Source organism: Tetrao urogallus (assembly GCF_951394365.1).
Source record: "Tetrao urogallus genome assembly, chromosome: Z".
Classification (NCBI taxonomy): domain Eukaryota; kingdom Metazoa; phylum Chordata; class Aves; order Galliformes; family Phasianidae; genus Tetrao; species Tetrao urogallus.
In genome coordinates this window covers 5,687,760-5,706,866 of record NC_136816.1, presented here as the reverse complement: position 1 = coordinate 5,706,866, position 19,107 = coordinate 5,687,760, and the positions used below count along the sequence as shown (strand labels likewise).

Genomic DNA, 19,107 nt, shown 5'->3' with positions numbered 1-19,107 from the left:
AATGCAGGTGACATGTGGTGCAGTCACATACACAGATATTAATTGGAAATTAATTGGAAATGGGAATGAAAATAGCTTGTCCTAGCTACAGGCCTAACCTTCTGTGTAAGATAGCATCGATTATCTAACTGCCTTCTACCTGCTTTTTAAAAATCAGATTTAGTAAGGTTTTTTTTTTCCTCTTTTGAGTTCTTTACTTGACTGTTAGTGTTTATGTGGGTAATTATCACCTGTCAAGGGAATATAGATTTAAGTATTTTATCTAAAGTATTAAATCCATGGGTTTTCTTCCCACTCCTTCATAGCTTTGCATATATTTAAAGAAATAATTATCAGACTTAACATGTAACATTTCCAAAAGGAAGTTGGAAGTAAGTTTCAGTGATTTTCTGGCCACATGCAGAGAAGTCCTACTTTTGCCATCAATTTTTCGTAGTTCACTGCCTTGTTGTACAAAACTGCAATTAGAGCAATTAGCTGTTGGTTCAGTGTTGGAAATACAGCAAAGAGAGACTTGAAGGCATGTGCAGCAGCTTTGTTTGTGTCCTCTGAGATAGTATGTCATTAAGCATTTGGCATTATACTGTGCAGTTTCACTGTGAACCGCTATCTAGAACCATTAATTAGATACACAGTAGGATTCATTTTAAAAGTATTGTCCTCTAACTTTGCTGCTCAAGATCTGTACCATTACAAACCTATGACAGTGCTTTTGAAAGTGTTTCATAAGAAATAATAAAACACTGGATAAAAAAGTACTTGTTTGATTTCTGAATTAGTGCAGCAGGAAAAAAATATCTTGATTGTTCCTCTCTTCTCTAACATTGACACTTCTAGAAGAAAATTTTAGTCATGTCACTTCTCATCTCTCTGGAGAGCAATGAAATGTATGAATTGTGGAGTAGGTGAGTTGGTTTTATCCAATCTAAACCATTCTGATTCTAAATACCCGGGGCAATTGAACTGTGCAGGTGAAATGAGAGCCTCCTTACCACCTCAGTTCTGCTCTTACAGTACTAAAGAACATTGATCTGGTGAGTGGCAAAAGGGAATTCTGTTTGGAGGTTTAGTTAAAGCCAGTGAATTTTACTGATGTTGTCAATCAGCAAAGATAGAGAGAAGGGGTGTGGTGCCAGACAGTTTTGTGGTCATGACGGAGTAGTTATTAAATACCTGAGGAGTGTTCTTCAGGTAAAATTGAAGCACTCTAGTAAATCTGAAGCAGTAGAACAATTTATCTTGGAACAAAGGTAAAGATGCTTTTTTGCCATAAATTTCTTCAGGAGTTATATAAATGGTAATTATACAACTTTTAGCTGTGTTATGGAGATGCTGTCAAAGCTTTAACTGTTTTAAGCCCCCTTCGTACCCCACACATACCTTTTCACCTCCAAGTAAAACTTGTTCTTCACTGAAATTCAAATCTCTTCATACTGTCAGATGATGAATGTTATTTAATTGGCTTATCTGAATGCTTACTCCTTGTGTTCAGAGAAGGATTCACTTGTGAGAGCATATTGCTGTCATATCCTGCAAACCACGATAGGATGACATGGCTCTTCCTTAATGCCAAACTACTCCAAAGTGAATAACACAGAATCTGAGACTGGGCTTTAAATTGTACTTGTCTCTCCTTCCATTGCATAGCTTTTTTCCTGTTTAGGTCAGTTCACTTTTCTTGCAGGAGTATACTGCAACTTTCCCGGGATCAGAGGCTCCTCACACCAGTGCAGTTTGCACTAAGGCTGCTGAGCTGAGCGGGCTTGATCTTCTCTGAGCCTGCACAAAAGATATCCAGCATGAATAGATGTGGTAGGGCAAACCAGTGCTGGAGGAAGACTGTAAATGTTGCCATAGGGCTGAGTACTAAGAATGCAAGAAAATAATAATTAAAAAAAACAGGACCAATTTACACTTAATTGTCCTTAGCCCTCTCCATGCTGTGGAAAGTCTAAGTAGGATATGACTTTTCTGCATGCATCCAGAAAGCTTCAAATGTCAAGCATGAACATCTGCTTCGGCTTATTAAAAACAATTATTTTTTCTCATCAAGAGTACTTAACTCCAAAATACAGATGCACTTACTTTGGAAATTATAGAAGTACTGAGAATCTGACCTTTTTCAAGTTAATGGTTTTCCAGGCTATTTGACATTGTAAATTTTGACTGCAGGCATCTTTCATCCTTGCAGTAAGACTTTTTTGTGAAAGGCTTTATAGGTAAATAGTATCTGGATAATTATTTTTTCACATTTTTACAAGGTATGTAGTGATTAATGCGGGGCAGACTCAATGATGTGCTTGTCAGTGTTTCTATGTTTGGAGAGCTGCTGAGGAGGAACATGGAGAACTTAAAAGTACACTTCTTTTTGTTCATCTCAGCTTCAAAAACAGAAGCAGTATTGAGGCTGCTTGCTTTGTTCTTTGTATGTTCCTGTAAAGGGCTGGATATTATACTATGTAGTCCTGTCATTTTAAGTGAAGTGGTTATGTTTTTTAACTGGAGGTGCTTGAAGTGTGTAATGCTGTTGCAGCTGTTGGGCATTAGTGAGGAGAGTGTATTCATTAGATCAGAATCAGGAATGATAAGGATGGGAAAGGTCTCAGGGCTGCCAGAAGTAGGAAAGCCTTTTCTCCAGGTGCAAAGAAGTTTGGAGAATGTCTCCTTTTATTTGTTGTTCTTCCTTTGCACGTAAATTAGATCTTGTAAGTAATTCTTAAAGAGATGATAACTGACTGCAGGTTTTGAAGTCTTCTGTACTGCAGACCCTTTAAAGGCAAAGCAGTCAGCAGAATTGTTATCCTGGGATTAGCATAGAATCAAGAATCCTTGGAAGGGACCTCTGAAAGCCATCTAATCCAACTCCCCCACAGTGAACAGGGTCACCACAGCTAGATCAGGTTGCCCAGGGTCTGATACAGTCTCTGGGGACAGGTCATCAAGCACATCTCTGGGCAGCCTCTTTCAGTGCTTCTCACTGTAAAAGAGTTTTTCCTTATATTCTAATCTCTATTATCCTTATATCCACTGGAGTGCGCGATATTTATTTCATTTTTTTGTAGAAAGACATCAGTGATCTTAATTGCTTTATTTCTCTTGTAATACAATAGATTTCTGATAGTACAGCATTTTACCTATATTGTCTCAAGCACTTTTATGAAAACCTGAATCTGTTAGTTTTTAACAGGGTTTCCATTTGTTTCCTGTTGTTAACTTCGATGCTTCTGCATGTGTGATTTGGTGGATGGAAGCAACTTGAATCACAGCACTGTAGGTGTAGGAAGGGTCCTTTAGAGATCAGTGAGTTCCACTCCCTTACTAAAGCAGGTTCCCTGCAGTAGAGATCTTTTGTATCCACTTCAGACCAGGTCTTCTGAAAGCCTGTTTTTGTGGTAGGTAATTTTGCTAGATGTTCATCTTGAAGAACTACACTTTATCAGTTATATTTTAAGAACGGTTCTTAGTCACCTTCTTCTCAATTGTATTAAGATTGATCTAAAGAAAAAAGCAGCACAGCAGGGACCAGGAAATGTAGCTGCCAGCAGGACATAAATTGTGAACTCAAGTAAGTTAGAGAAGAGCTGACTTTCTTCATGTGTTAAATTATGTATTTTGGTGTTCTTCCTCATCCACTGTTTTCCTAAAGTAGAATACGTATTTAGGATTACAGAAGAGTTAAAAAATTTTAACTGGAGAGTGCAGTTCAGGGCCTGTCAAACCCAAAGTACCATATCTATCCTTTCTTATTCTAATGTCTGAAGATGGTGTCTTACGTCTTCTTCAGTGCTAATAGCAAGAGACAGAAGGAAAACCAGTGTCCTGGTCAAGGACAACCTCTCTGGACACTTAATTTAAAATGCCTTGAGCCATCCTTGCTGAAATTGGTAACCAGTGCTCAGATGTTTGCTTGGGCTTAATTGTTCATCTTTTTTCTTATTCTTTCTGAGACCACCAATGTATTTTTAGCCTAAACTGACCATATTCTTAAATAGATGGTGCTACTCTTATACACCAAGCTGCTACTTGCAAGGCCAAAGGCAAATGTAGACCATTGTAATGTTTGAAACACGCTGCTGGATATTGTGACATGCTGCATAGAGATTCTCTAGCTGACTCTTTTCAAAGCCTGTTGAGGTTATGAAAAATCTTATTAACTTCAGGTTATGTTAGGATACTTAAACATACATTCCTATTATGTTGGTGATGTTTCCAAGGATTTTTTGAAGGTATACTCTAACTGTATAAGCACACAATACACCGGAAAAGAGTGTTTAAGTGCAGTACCAGCTTGATCTGTCCTTGCTTATAGAATCACGTTTTATCACTTTTGCATGAAAGAGATTCAGATATCTTCAACAACGTTGCTTGCAGAAAATTCTCTCATGAGTGGGAAGTTGTTTTTTCCTAAGGTGTGTTCCTCCTGGGAATTCTAGAACAGAAGATAGTTGGTTTTGGGTTTTTTTGGAAGCTGCTGGAAGTTATAACAGCCTTTCTAGTTGAAGCATCTTCTCTGTCCAGAAAAACCAGTGAATTACAGTTGCTTTTCCAAATGAAACATGGTTCTTAGATTAGTCGGTGCTATCCAGGGGCGTGGGACTGAGTGAGAGTCAAAGCTGACTGATTCCTAAGTAGAGGGCATTCATCTAGCTGTAAACCCTGAATGGGCATTGGGAGAGAACAGACCCTTAAAATCTTAAATGAAACATAAGCTGTTATTCCGGTGTGTTGTTGCCATGTGTTGAATACAATGCTATTGTTGATCAGTAGGGCTCCTGAGAAATGATGAGAATAAGCCATATTCTTTTAGAAAACCCATAGCTTAATGACTGGCTTAATAGTGACAGGAAAGAGTTGATGACTTGCTGATGTAAGACCAACTGTTGGCCTCACCTGTGTCAACATGACTGCTCAGCCTCTGTATACAGTGTGTCTTTAGTTATTGAAAAAATGTCTTGCTTTCATAAGGAGATATTGCTGTATTTCAAGATACCCTTGGGAATAGTACTGTGAAGAAATGCTTTCTTTCTAGACTAGAGAATCCTATGCTTTACACCTTGCGAGATGTTTTTATCTCAATGGATTGCTTGTGGGCTTTTTCAGTTTCTCACATGGTTGTCTCATTCCTCTTAGACCTTTCTTCTCATCCAAATAGCATCTGCTCATGATCTGTGTCCATCATAAAGCTTACATCTCTGTACTCAGCTTCTTGTTACATCTGCTTTCATAATGATTAAATTATGTTCCGTTTTGAGGAAATTGCAAAGAAAAGAGAGAAGAGTAGATTAAAATGTCTAGCTGGGATTTATAGATAGAATTGAAACCAGATTTTACCTTAATTTCCTGCTGATCCAGGTTTTCCCAGCAGCTGGTCCAGATTTTCTCTGCAGCTGGGTCTTTTGCTCTGCTATCCACTGGAAAGCCGGGTCTGCCAAATGTGAGCTGTGCTGCAGGAGAGAAGTGCCAGGTGGCTGTGGTGGTTCTCCTGCCTGACAAGTCAAACACAGAATTTCATAATGTGGTCAAAGAGAAGTGAAAGTACAAAATCTTACAGTAACCTATCCTTGTGAGCACAAGTTTATTACTATAATCAGTGAATTTTTTCTCTTCAATATTTAACTTTAAAACTGATGAAAGCCCCATGTTTGAGACATCATATCCAGTGTTCACACTCTGCAGTAACATGCTTGAGTGAAGATGGTAAAAAATGCAAAGGGGAAGATTTTCCAGTGAGCAGTTGCAGGCAACTCCCATCTGTAAGGAGACTTCACCATTTTTACTTTTTTTTTTTTTTTTTTTTTTTTTTCAGGGAATGTCAAAGTTCAAAAGAAGTTGGGTTGTTTTTTTGTTTTTTTTTTTGAGGTATGTCCTTTGGTTTTTGTAAACTATTGTGTCTATCAGTAGTCACTTCTAATATCTTACCTTAGGCTTACTTGTGAAAGAGCTGGAGCTTCAGTGTTTCAGCAGAGCTGTTGATAGGACCATATAAAGAGCTGTGCTGGTCAGCATAGCTGTCCTTGTGTGGCAGTATGGGGGATCCAGTGCGTAGGAACTGATATTGCTGTGCTGAAACGTCCTGAGACAATTAGTATATTTGCATCTCAGTGTTCTGATGAGCCTCGTGTCTGGGTGAATCATCCTGGTCCCTCTGACCAGGATCCCACAGATTACCACTTTGTGGCCAGTTGTGGTTCTGATTGTGTCTGTTTTTCTGAGTGAACAAACCTGCAGATTGGTCTGTTCCTTCCCTTTGCGTTGGGCATGGAATGAGCAAGTATTCCATTACTAACCTGGAACTCTGGCACTGGGTTTAGCTGGCATTCTTCATAAGATGGGGACTGAATAGCAAAACATGGTTTGATTAAAAGTACTGAAAAGCCATTTCTGGGCTATCTATTGCAGCCCAAGCTGTAAAAGCAAAACCTGTTATCAGTCTGTTTACTAATTTAGGCATGTAGGTGAAGAAGTGTTTAAAAAACCTTTCTTGGGAACTATTAAAACACACTAAGTCGCTTTTATTTACAGAGGGAAGCCCATGTTGCTAGTCTGCTTTTGTCACAAATGTGTTAGTACAAGCTTTTACCACCAGCATAAACTCTGCACAGCACCTATGTGTTAACCTAACAGTCTTGCATAAAGTGGAAAACCAGCCTTCAAGGTTTGTTTGGAATGAGTCCGTCTTTAATTTGAATAGAGGCAGAAAGTAGACTTGATAAATGCATGGCAACACATTCTTCTGGCAGCCTTTTCCTGACTAGTGACAGCTGAAACCAAGCTCACTGTTCTGCTTCATCATTCTATTGGAAATACATGAAGAGATCTCGAATCATGGCATCTCATATACTGACCTAAGTGCAGGTTAAGACACTTGCCTTGTACAGTCACCTCTGAGAACATTGCCTAAGCAGAAACTATATCCTTATTTTATTGTGCTTGCCAAGGGTGCTTATATTCCTAATGTCTGTCTTCTCCCAATATACACCTGTATGCTTTGCAGAAATGTTTAGCCCACTTTGTGGATGTCTGGTTTTCTTTTTCTCCACTAAAACAAGTATTTTAAAAGAAATGGGTAGTATCTATCAGCCAAAGCATCCTAAGCTAAAAATTTACACTGGAAGCTGTTGGAGGTAAACATACATTGAAATTCTGACTTCTAAAACAGTAAGATCCCAGAATACCTTAAGCAGAGGGTTTTAAATTTTAATCACATTTTCCTAAAGTTCATGCAGGCAACATATGTTCCCTGCTTGCTCTTTAGACTATTAAGTAGCTAAGTGGTTAAAAAAAAAAAAAAAAAGATAGAACTACAGTATTTGAAGTATCAAAAGGTAGTAGCAGATGGTAAGAAATTGAGACATTCTATTTTAAAGACTTGATCTTTGCATTTTTTTTTGGCAACTTCATTGCTTAACCTGCTAGCTTTCACAGTTTTGGGCTGAAAGCTGTAAATCAATTCATCTTGATGCTGAGAGATGAAATATTAAAGCAGTGAAAATACTTGGATTTCATATTATTTGAGGTTCTGGTAGCAGGTCTTTGCTATTAGCAGCAATGGAAAATTCCAGGAAAACAGTTTTTAAATTGGTTCCTGCAGAGCAAATGTGTTCTATATGTTGTCATTAAATATTTAAAAATCAGACGTTCCAGCTGCTTCTTGACTTGCACTGTTTAATAGTTCTGATGTTGCAAACTCTGATGCTTACTGATAAAATGTTCACCTGTTGAAGTATCTGTGGAAGTAATACTTCAGTACAGCTGTTGATTCAGTGTATGTATATTACATAAAAGGAATGAATCTGGAAGGATCAGGAAGTAACTGAACTAGGAAACTGACAGGAAAATGAATCTGAATGAATAAAAACCAAATGTCCTTTACTTTATACAAATTTCTTTTGCATGGGCATCAGTTCTCTTGTACCAGTAATGTTTTGTGCATTCTTATTTTTCTCTAATACTGACCTGCAGTAGTCAGAGGAAAAAGGTCCCAGAGGAACAAGTTAAATCTTCAGTTATATTAGGTGTTTGAACTTGTGATTCTTTTTTTTTTTTTTTTTTTTTTTTTTTTCCCACCTGATCAGAACTTCTGGTGCTTAGTGAAGTGGTTAGAGGTAGTGTTTAGTTAGTGATCCTGATGTACTGATTTCTGTTTGTATTCTTACTGTGGCTGATCTTTGTAAATGCCAGTATGTATGAATCAAGAGGCAGGAGTACCTTTTGCAGGTTTCCCTACATGGATAGTATGTTCCTAGATATGAAAAATACATGAATACCTTGTTGAATTTAAGGGGAATTACACTGAAACTTGAGTAATACTTACTAGTTAGAGCTTGTTGCTTTCTTAAAAGCATTCAGTGTAGGCCATGACTGCTATGTCAAACTATTCCAAGTGGCATTTATCAATTTATCAACAGTGGCCTTGGCAGTAGACATCCATGCATCACAAGAACGAACATTCTCATCATTACTATGAGTTCAGCATCAGTTCTGTCTTTCCTAGTTATCTGATGTTGATGCGTTTGTTCATATCCTCTTTTTCAGCTGTTCAGACAGTTTGCATGTTCCTCCTTTGTCATCTGCCCTTGCTTTCACATCCTACACTCGTGAAATTTAATGTCTTGTACATGCTAGCAGGTATCTGGTCACCTTTAGTTGATTTGCTGTTTGCTAGAATGGATCTTTGGGCTGTTTTATAGTGTTCAGTTTGGAAGAATCTAGTGAGATTTAGACTTGGAGGAAAGCGTGGTTAAAAGGAGTTGATATTCAAAAATCACTCCCAAGCCCAAGTCTGCTCTTCTGTGGTCCTGCGTTTTGCCCTACTCCATCCTTACAGTATTCTAAAATCCTCCAGCTGATGATCACTTTGGCCAAAATGTACTCAAGTTTTGCATCCCCAGCCAACTCTCTGTTGTTTGGAAGTATGATGTCCAGCAGTGTATCCTCCTTTTGGATTTGTGAGGAACTTATCATCAGTGCGTATCTAAAAACTCATGGTTTGCTTGCTCCCACCCTGTGGTATTCCTCATCAGATATTGATGTGACTCAAGTTTCCTGGGGAGCAAGACCTATTGCTTATTCCAGTTGCTCAGAGAAGGGTTTGTATCTTCCTGGTCAGATTGTAGCAGTTGCATGTCAGTGTCTCTCCTGTTGTTTCCTGCCTGACCCTCCTGCCCAAAGTCACCAGCACTTAGGCTCCTCCTGGAGAGAGTTCTTGCGCTGTGAAGGTGACTGGCTTCCTGGCTGCTCATTCTTTGAGAGGACATCACCTGTACAGAAACGATGCTTCTTGTCATTGCTGGAATACCCATTGAGCCCTAACTGTGGGAATGCTTTGCCACATGTCATGTTGTGCAGCAAAATGCAAAATTGAAGTAGCAGAGAATGGAAGATAAAAGGTTAGGCAGAGGCAGTTCTAGCATATGGTACTGCTACATGTTTGTTCTGGAGACGGTGAGCAGGAAACCAGCTGTAGTTAGGGACATCATCATGCTTCCAGACCTATACTGCTTCAGCAGCTTCATTTGTGAGAACTGTGCTATCTATTCCTCTGTTGCTGGGTTGTGCTCATCAGCAGGGAGATTTGTCAGGCCAGTGTATGAGTAAGAAAGGTTGAATTTTCATTCTCTGCAGTGCTGAACTTGAACTGCTGATCAAGCAGACCTTGTGCAATGGTTCTTTGGTTCTAGCCCACTTTAGTATGGCTGAGCAAGAGAAAAACAGGTATTAAATAGTGCCTCACAGGTCAATGAACTGACCTAAGGTTGTTCTTTGAGAGGGCTTCTTGTGCATCTTTTTCTTTTCCTAACAGCTCTCGTTTCTGCTTGTGTTGTTTTTACTCCATCCTGTGTGTTGAATTAGAATGATTTGGGCAATGGGCAGCTGGATGGAGAGTCCAATCACTACATTAGATTGTGTAGAAAATTGAGTTATTTAATCTGTCAAGAACTATATAACCTACTTTTGAAACAAGGTCAAGGCAGTCTGGGAAAACAGTAGCAGCCCGAGGTGTGTCCTAGGCAAGCTTTTGGGTATCTTCTGTTCATATAGACTTCTTTTCTGTTCAGAAGTAGTTTGCAAGGTTTATGTTTTGCAGCCCCTGTTCTCTAAGATTAGAAAAATGCATGCTTAGAAAGCTGTTGAGTTATATTTTGAGTTCAAAGCTAGCCACAGCAATTCTGCAGCAGATTTAATCTTGAGTAAACTATGAGTTGTTCTTGTTAATGTGTTTTTTTTCTTTAAGTCTCTCAGCAGAGAAATGTTTGGTCATTGAGTAAGCTTTCTTCTTAACATGTAAAGATAAGTCACTGTTTTTCCAGCCAATGCTCACTGCCTGAAATGCTAACTGTTCTCTAGAGGACATGAACAAATGCATATAGAAACAAAACTTATCTGACAGCTTAATTTCAACCTGGATAAAACAAACTTTCAGTCTATCTCCATTGCAGAGAGAATGAAAAACAGACCAATAAAGTTGAGATGTGCAAGTGATCCATGCAGCTATGCATCTTCTTCATCTAACTTCTAAGTAAAGTAGAACTTATCTATTCCTGCTTCCATTGGCATCAGATTTCACTTGAATGTTCACTGAGTTCCATTAACAATGGATTTTGCTCTGCCCCTTTATGTTCTAATGGTGCTGAATTCTGGGGAGTGCAGGGGGTTCATTTTGAGAACAGACATGAACTCAGCTGTTCAGAAATACTTGAGGGTTTTATGTTGTCTAGGCTGCTGCCAAGCAGTTTGTCTCAGCTCTGGCCTGGCTCCCCCTCAGGTATTTCTGCCAAATATAACATAGTTTTATTACTTAAAGAAGCTCACAGCAACTTTGTCAATACCTTTTTCCTTAGTTGTTACGTTTTTTGTACCTCTTGGGTATCCAACACTATCTTTCAGCTGAATGCAGCAGAACTTCATTCTCTGTATGTTTTCTTGTCTCTGGTTCAGTTTACCTCTGTGCACTTGGGAATATTAAAGGTGTACATTTCTTGCTCATAAAAGAGTAAGGGGTAACCTAGCAGAAGTTCTTGGAAATACAGGGTGTTAGGCAGAATGGAGGTTGAATATACAGAAAGAAAAGAACTTGGTGTCAGACACAGCTTGCAAGTTCTGGGTCTTGGCTTCACAGCTCTGTGGTGGTAGCAGATTTGCCACATGCAAAAAGTGTTGCTGAACATGTGTCAAACCATTCAGCCCGGAATCGGTTATTTGATGTAGCTCTGTCAGGAAATCTGCCATGCCTGTGGTACTGATCCTGATTCCTCTTCTGTTAGTTTGAATTTCAATGCCATGCTTTCCCCCTCATTTTCATTTCTGTAGTTCTGTTCTGCTCATCATACTTAACTCTACAAATGCTCATCTGAAATGGTCATGTAGTTTGGTAATAAGAAACAGCACAGTGACATAAGAGGTCTCTCCATGCCTGTCTTTCTGTGAAGAGCTAATGTCAGTGACTTGGACTTGAATATGAAATCAAAAGTAGAAAGTTTTCAGAAGTGAACAGTTGTTTGCCTCTCTGGAAGGACCTGATAAACTTCTGATGTGCAAAAAAGAGCTTTTCACAAGGCACAGGAATGCAATTGCTGTTCTCTTCAACATCTGCTACCTGATGCCTTGTTTGCAAGTTCATGAGATTTCATCAAGATTTACATGGAAGTATTGTGTAGTATTTGAATAAATTAGTTGTATGGTACTGCAAAACAACCGTAATCAGCCATTTTGGGTACTTTGGTGTTATGATTGTCATAATTAGAGGCTTCTTATGGCAGATTACAGTCATTTAATGCCTTGAAACACACCTGCTGTGTTTATCTTACTTTAGCTAAGTATTTCATATCATCTTCCAGGAATAATCCTCAGTTCTCTTTTCATGGAGTACTCTCTAAGCTCTTAGTTAGCAAAAACTGATTGTAATCAGTTCCCAGCTGCTGTGCAAATCCACAAAATGAACTGTTTTAGTTTACAGTGTATTGAAGAAGTTAAAACACGTAAAAGAAATTTTTGAAGGAAAGAAAAAATATAATAGAAAGTAATATTTGTCAGCGTATATTACTGGATGACAGAATAACTCTGAAATGGTGAGGCAATCAGGGAATTGTTTGGGTTCGAAGGGACCTTTGAGATCACCTAGTTTCAACCCCCCTGCTATAGGCAGGGGACGCCTCCCACCAGACCAAGTTGCTCACAGCCCCATCCAGCCTGGCCTTGAGTGCTTCCAGGGATCCTGGAATCCAGGCATCCACAGCCTCTCTGGGCAACCTGTTCCAGTGTGTCACAACCCTCAAAGTACAGAATTGATTCCTAATAGCTAGTCTAAATCGATCCTCTTCCAGTTTAAAGCCATTTCCTCTTGTCCTTCCACTGCCTTCTGAAAAGTCCTTCCCTAGCTTTCCTGTAGGCACCCTTCAGGTACTGAAAGACCCATATAAGATCCCCACAAAGCTTTCTCTTCTCCAGGTTGAATAGCTCCAACTCCTCCAGCCTGTCCTCAGAGGTTTGGTTTCAATTTGTCCCAAAAAATTGATTTAGATTTAGTGCATATTTCTATTTAGTGCATATTTCTAGAATTTGAAAAGAGGAGAGGAAACGGCATGTAGAGGAAAGTAGACTCAGCTCCAGTAAAGAGCATTCTTCTATGAAGGATTGAAACTGTGTGAACTGGGAACTTCTGTTCATTGTGAAACTCGGGCACTGACAGCTTTTCTGTTGAAATTGAACACCTTGGTTAAAAATATTCAAAGTAAATGAGGAAAGACTGCTGTTATTCCCAGTTGCCTATGCTAGACTCCAGAAAACAAGGACTTTGAAGACACCTTTGTAGTTCTTGTGTGGCTTTTGTGTTAAAAAGGAAGGTAGTGCACCTCACAGGGTTCTGTGTTGGAGCATGTCTGAAGTTGGACAGATAGAATTTTTGTAGGTCAACCCATTCAGCAAGACAGCCTTTAATAATGCCTCTCTAGTAGGTCGTATGATTAAAACAGCACTGAGGATAGTGCTTGTTCAGGTATTGGGGCAATCAGTCTTAATTGCTTTTTGTTTTGCTTTCACCTTACAAAGGGGCCTTATAGTTCTTTGACCTATGTGTGAACGAAGTGGGAAGCATTCTGAAAATAGATTCAAGGCTAGGCAAAAGGTAGATTTATGGAATCGAATTTCAGCTGCACAGAACCTGAATTATGGAGGAGAAAGGGGATAAATCTAGCTATTCCTTAAGAATCCTTTTACCCTTATATTTTGTACAAGATAAGCCCCTAAGCAATTTGTTCTATCCTGTTCCACTAGTGTGTGTGCCCAGTTGTGGTGTTTTTTTTTACAGGTAAAACTTGTCAGGACTTCATTGGGAGATACTGAGCCCTGTAACTGTGCATGATATATTTAAGAGTTGAATGTAATAGTTTTTACGAAATTGTCTATCTGGCAAGCACTTTGAGGCAGGCAAGTAAAACTCTGGACCTGGTGGGCCTTTGAGGTCCTTTCCAGATCAGGCTGTTCCTTGTTGCATTACCTCTTCTGCTACACATTTTTAGTAATGCGACTTTTTATTTTTACCTTCTGGGTGATTGTATGTGATTTGATAGTGAGCTTTGTACATTTAGAGTGGGCAGAGTTAGTACTCCAACATCTTCAGATCTGTAAGTGCTTCATACTGTCTTTGCTTTGATATCTGAATTGTCAAAGACTGTATCCCTGGTATTTTTTGTTGTTAATGGTAGTTTTAGATATTAAAGTATTTTTAGGTATTAATCCTCTTTAATCTTAAAATTGCTCAGAAATAACACTTTATATATAGATTTGGTGTATATATACCTTGCTTTTCTCTTCTACTAAGAACACTGCTTAAGTTACAGGTTACGTATGAGTTTATGCAATCAACTTCTGATCTGTGTTGCATTCCTGTCTTACAGCTGTCATTGTGAAGTGTCTATCCTGAAAAACACTTCAGTATCTCAGAACAGTGTGGTTTGTTCTGTTCCAAGTATTTTGAATGTCATGTTTATTACTTCATGTTCTTCTTAGGTTTCCTATGCGCGACCAAGTTCAGCTTCTATCAGAGATGCAAACTTGTATGTTAGTGGACTTCCCAAAACAATGACTCAGAAGGAACTGGAACAACTCTTTTCCCAATATGGACGCATTATAACTTCTCGTATTTTAGTTGACCAGCTCACTGGTAAGTGGGCAGCTTTGTGTGCTCTCGTTCTTGGACTAGCAATTTGAAAAATATTTCACCTTTCAGTACAGTAGTCTTGTCTCTGAAATGTATAAAAGCTGTATAAGGGCTAAAAAATGGAAACCTCTGCTACAATTGTTCATAAATATGAATGGACAAAAATAGATTGTGGAGTATCATGAGCCAGCTTGAGTCATTTCCACCACATAGGTGCAGGTTTGAATCCTGTTTCATGTCTTGTAATAAATCTACAGCTGCTATCATCTTCTTTTCCAAGCTTCTATGTAAAAGTAGTCCCCATACATGAAATGCTACTATGTATTTTTTTAAAAAATAATTTTATGCAGAAATGCACTGCTGGTTCTTGGAGGCTTGAATTACAAAAGGTGTGGACTGTTAGTTGCTATTAAGACTGTCTTCATGGTTGCCTTGATCACTTGAGACACTCTGAAGAGCATGAATATTGAATTCCTCAGGAGCAGTTCAACTCTGCATTTAGCAATGCCTTAAAGAGCCACAGAATTATTTAGGTTGGAAAAGACACTGAAAATCACAAAGTCTAGCTGTCAGTATAACAGTAGCAAGCCCACTACTAATCCATGTGCCTGGGAACCACATTCACACACCATATAAATGTCTTCAGAGTGTCTTTTACATGTATAAATAGAAATAAGCTTTAGAAGGTGAGTTACAGTCTAGGTTGTGTTTCTAATAAGTAAATGAATGTCAGTGACACTGGTGGTTACTCTTCAGACTAGGGCAGTAAAACATCTATGCTGAACTTTCATGCTGGCTTAAAGTCTTCAAATAACCTTACTTTGAAAATGTTACATGTATGTGATTGTCTGATGGTTGGCTGGCCTATAGTTGACTGCCCAGGCTTTTTTTTTTTTTTTTGCACTTATCTTAACATAAATCTCAATATTGACGCTTTGAGGAGAGAGAAACATGAAAATGATTGTTAGATGCAAAGCACTGACTTGTAGAAGATGTAGATTTGCTGGACATATTTCTAATCTTTGTTCAACAAATAACTGCTTCCAGAGTGCTTTGTATATTGCACAGAAAGAGTGGCATTTGATGGGGGCTAATAAGTACGCGTGAACTTAATGTTTACTATAATTCTAAGTACTCATACTCATCCTAGTTGGAACACAGTGGTTCTCTGACATGGATTGTTCAGGTTAAGCTTTTTTTCAAAGTTGCTAAGAAGAATGGAAGAGAGACTCAGAACGGTATGAATAATAAGGTTGTGACAAAAACTGATGGATGAAAAATGCGAAGTTGAGACTGTGACACTTGCCTCTAGAGCTTCTTCTAGTTAATGCCTTTCTAAAGTGAGGACAAACTTCAAACTTGCCTGCTTATTCATGAACAGAAATGTAAGAGGCTTCTAAATGGATTCAGGACTGTTAAACTGAGCACACAACAAAAAGTAATACTAGACGTAGAAGCTTAATGTGGTAGATGCAAGTATTGACACCTCAGTATGTTTATATCCAAGCAGCAGGATGAGGTTTTGATTTATTTCCCTAAGACTTTCTATAAATACTTGCTGATCTCCCTGCCTGTTATTTTTGACTGGCCTATTCCCATGAAGAGTCTGTGGCCCAAAAAAATCAGTTGCCTTCAAAAACATCCCAACAAAAACACGTTTGTATGTTGAAAGGGAGTCTTTCACTTACAGAAATAAACTTGTCCTGTAATTCCTATTACTGCAACCTAGAACACTCTTGTGTTCTTCTACCATATTTGCTTCAAAGTGAACTTCAAGGGGTGCTGCAAGAGAACATAAGGCATTTCTCCTTTCTAGGGAGTAGACTGTATTTATGGAGGTTCTGTAAATCACTTAGATACTGCAGAGTAGCACCAACTGAACAGAGGTTACAGTGCAAATGAGTTCTGCAATTCTGGGTTCACTTCCATTCCTCTAAAATGACTGTTTCAGCATATACTCTGACTTAGCCTTCCATGGCTTCTTTCTAAGCAGCTTGCCTCGTATAATTTAAATAAACCAACGCAACCCAAAAAACAAGCACTGCAACACTTTTCTAAAAAGTCTTACTTCTACCAGTGTATGACCAGTTCTAGTAAGCTAAAAATTCAGCAACTGTTTATAGCACTCATTGAGAGAATCAAATATTGTCAAATGTGCCTCCGAATTTATTAGTTTCCTTCACTCTATGCAGGTATGTCCAGAGGTGTGGGGTTTATCCGATTTGACAAACGTATCGAGGCAGAAGAAGCTATCAAAGGCTTGAACGGCCAGAAGCCTCCAGCTGCCACAGAGCCCATTACTGTGAAGTTTGCTAACAATCCAAGCCAAAAAACCAATCAAGCCATCCTTTCCCAGCTGTACCACTCTCCAAACAGAAGGTATCCAGCACCTCTAGCTCAGCAGGCTCAACGTTTTAGGTAAGTCAGATACTTCTGTTTAACTAAGCTGGAAAATGCATCTTCCCAGGGGCCTGTTGGTTTCCCTGCACTCTTTGATATCTTCTCTGTCCTCTTCCTGTCCTCTGTGATTTGTATGAAAGAAACCCATGGAGTTTCTGCAGCTATGCTCCAAGAATATAGCTGAAAGAGAAAAATGTGTTCCAACCTGTTGATGGCTGGAAAGCATCTAGTAAACCTATTTATTGTTAAAAACGAGATAACATTCTTTTTACTGTAGACAGTCACTAAAAAGTACAAATCACTTAAGGATGCTTTTAATTTTGTGCTTTCTTCATTAATTTGAAAGCTGATTCAGTCAGTAGTGACATGAGTAATTAAATATATCTCTTAGCCATATGATATGCCACAGCCATCCTTCACTTCCTCAACTCTTGTACTTCTTCTCCATTCTGTCTTCGAGATTTTATCCTGGCTTATTACTGAGTGCATGCTAGTGTCTTCCCATATTCCAAAATTCAGGTATCTTTTGCACCTGTTTTTGTGGATATGTCTGATTGTGTGGAAACTGCAGCATATAGTTCCTTATGACGACTCAATGTATTCAAAAGTACAAATGGCAAGAGGAGAGTGAAAGAAAACCTATTACCTGCATTTCTGAGTGTCTTGCTGTTTTCAGTGACTTTGATAGTTTATTTCCAGCCCCCACCCCGACCATGTTACTGGAATGTGCTGTTGGTACACTCCAAGGTGTGCTATTGGATTTTTCAAACAACAAAATCAGCTTGCTGTGTGCTTAGAAAGAAGAGAACGTAGCAGCCTTGAGAAGCTGTGTGTGGGCCACCCTTCCTTTTAGGTCCCGGTGATCAGAGCTCATGGACAGTGTTCTAGCAGAACTTCCAGACTCTTTCCAGCTTATCAGCCTTTGTGCCACAAGTGCTCAACAGCGCTGGAGGTCAGCACTGAGGGATGCTGCTTGTATTCAGAGTTTGGGGAATGTTCGTGCTGCTTCTTTGGGAAGAAGAATGATGTAATTGCAATATAATAGCCATCTTCTGCAACATCAGGCATTGAAACTTTTAAATTTTTGGTTGTTTGTGATTCTTCTTTATTAAACAGTGCGTTTTTGTGAATGCCAGTTTAAATTTATCTGGATGTGTTTTGGTAAGATGTTAAGCATGAAGTTAATGCTTGCAACAACCATGAGGAGGTGTTGCAATTTGCTCCTCTTAAAAGCATAATTGTAGCAAGTAGTATCAAGTGCATATCAGGCATGGGTTGGGTGACAGGGGTGAGTTCTCTCCTTGGTGGATGTGGAAGAAGTAAAAGGTTGAGCTGATGGAGAACCAACTGATCAGACAGTGAAAGTGGAACAACAGACATTAGTTCTTTCTTCTTTTTCAGGCTTCTGTTTGCTGGAAGAGACAGCCTTGATAAATTTTACATGTTGGTAACTGTCAAGAGAGATGTCTTACATTTGGGATTTGCTTGTGCCATCGTTACAGCGTTTCAGCTGCTGCTATTGGTGTAGCTCAGTTTGCACTGACAGCTCAGGTCTTCCATGTCTTTCACATGCAAAAAAAAAAAAAAAGAAAAAAGAAAAAAAAAAAGGAAAATCCTGGCTGTTGAAATTTCGGATGCTAGCAGGATGACCCAGTGCAGTTGTACAGTCTGTAGTTAAGTTGATGGAGGTCTGAAAATGTACAAGCAGTGCATACTTAGTAGTGAGGAACAAAAGGGTCACCAAAATGCTTTATAGAAATGTTGGTCTGCGCTTTTGAAAGCAGCCCTACCTGTAGTTGTTCCTCAGATCCTTTAGGTTGTGTAGCTGAAAGCATCCTTAAAAATCGTCAGGTGAATTCCATTTTTCCCAAATCTCTTAAGGCCATCCAGTAACTGATGAAAGCAGTTAGGTTGGCATAGGTTACTGTATGAAGTCCTCAGCCCCTTGTGCAGCAAATACCTGTAGCTGATGGTATTCCTGGAATTCATCTTTCTCTCACTTCCAGATCTTCAGTGAGAGTAGATTTATGTAATCCCAAAGCCTGCTGATTGTTGGCAGGCAGTTTTCTTTTCTCCCTAAGCTCTTCTAGTGATTAGTGCCTTACTGTCTTGTGCATACATCCTTCAAACCCTGTTCACTGCAAAATCAAGATATTCTGTAGTTTGGTCCTCACTTACCTGCAAGTAAGACCAAATTGTTTTTCATTTCACTGTTTATTTTTTTGGTGCATGAATTATGCAATTACAGTCTTTGGCTTTGGATTCCTTATACTACCACTGGTTCTTAAAGTTCATTACTGGAGAAAAATAATGGTGAGGTACGGATCTGCAAGATGGCTGTAAGCTAAAAACCACACCATGTAAGTCTTTATTCACTTAATTTTGTGGCATACTGGAGGTAACCTTTCAGCAAAAGGTGTCCTCTTCATCTGAGCTTTGCCAGGAAGAAATAAGAGCTTCTTTAGGGAATACATTTTTCTTGGAGAAGCAGATTGTATTTTAGTACTGAAGTTATTATAATAGCAGTAGAAGGCACTGCTTGCTTCAGA

General features: G+C 39.0%; 1 protein-coding gene across 1 annotated transcript in view; it reads left to right on the top strand.

Annotated features, from left to right (window-relative positions):
- ELAVL2 (ELAV like RNA binding protein 2) overlaps positions 1-16,580 on the top strand; it is a gene marked incomplete at its 3' end in the record, with an annotated part of 53,029 nt that extends 36,449 nt beyond the window's left edge. The window contains exons 5-6 of the mRNA XM_079548807.1: positions 14,008-14,161; positions 16,351-16,580. Coding sequence (XP_079404933.1) covers positions 14,008-14,161; positions 16,351-16,580 — 384 coding nt within the window. The remainder of the gene's footprint in view (positions 1-14,007; positions 14,162-16,350) is intronic.
- Between the last annotated feature and the right edge of the window lie 2,527 nt (positions 16,581-19,107).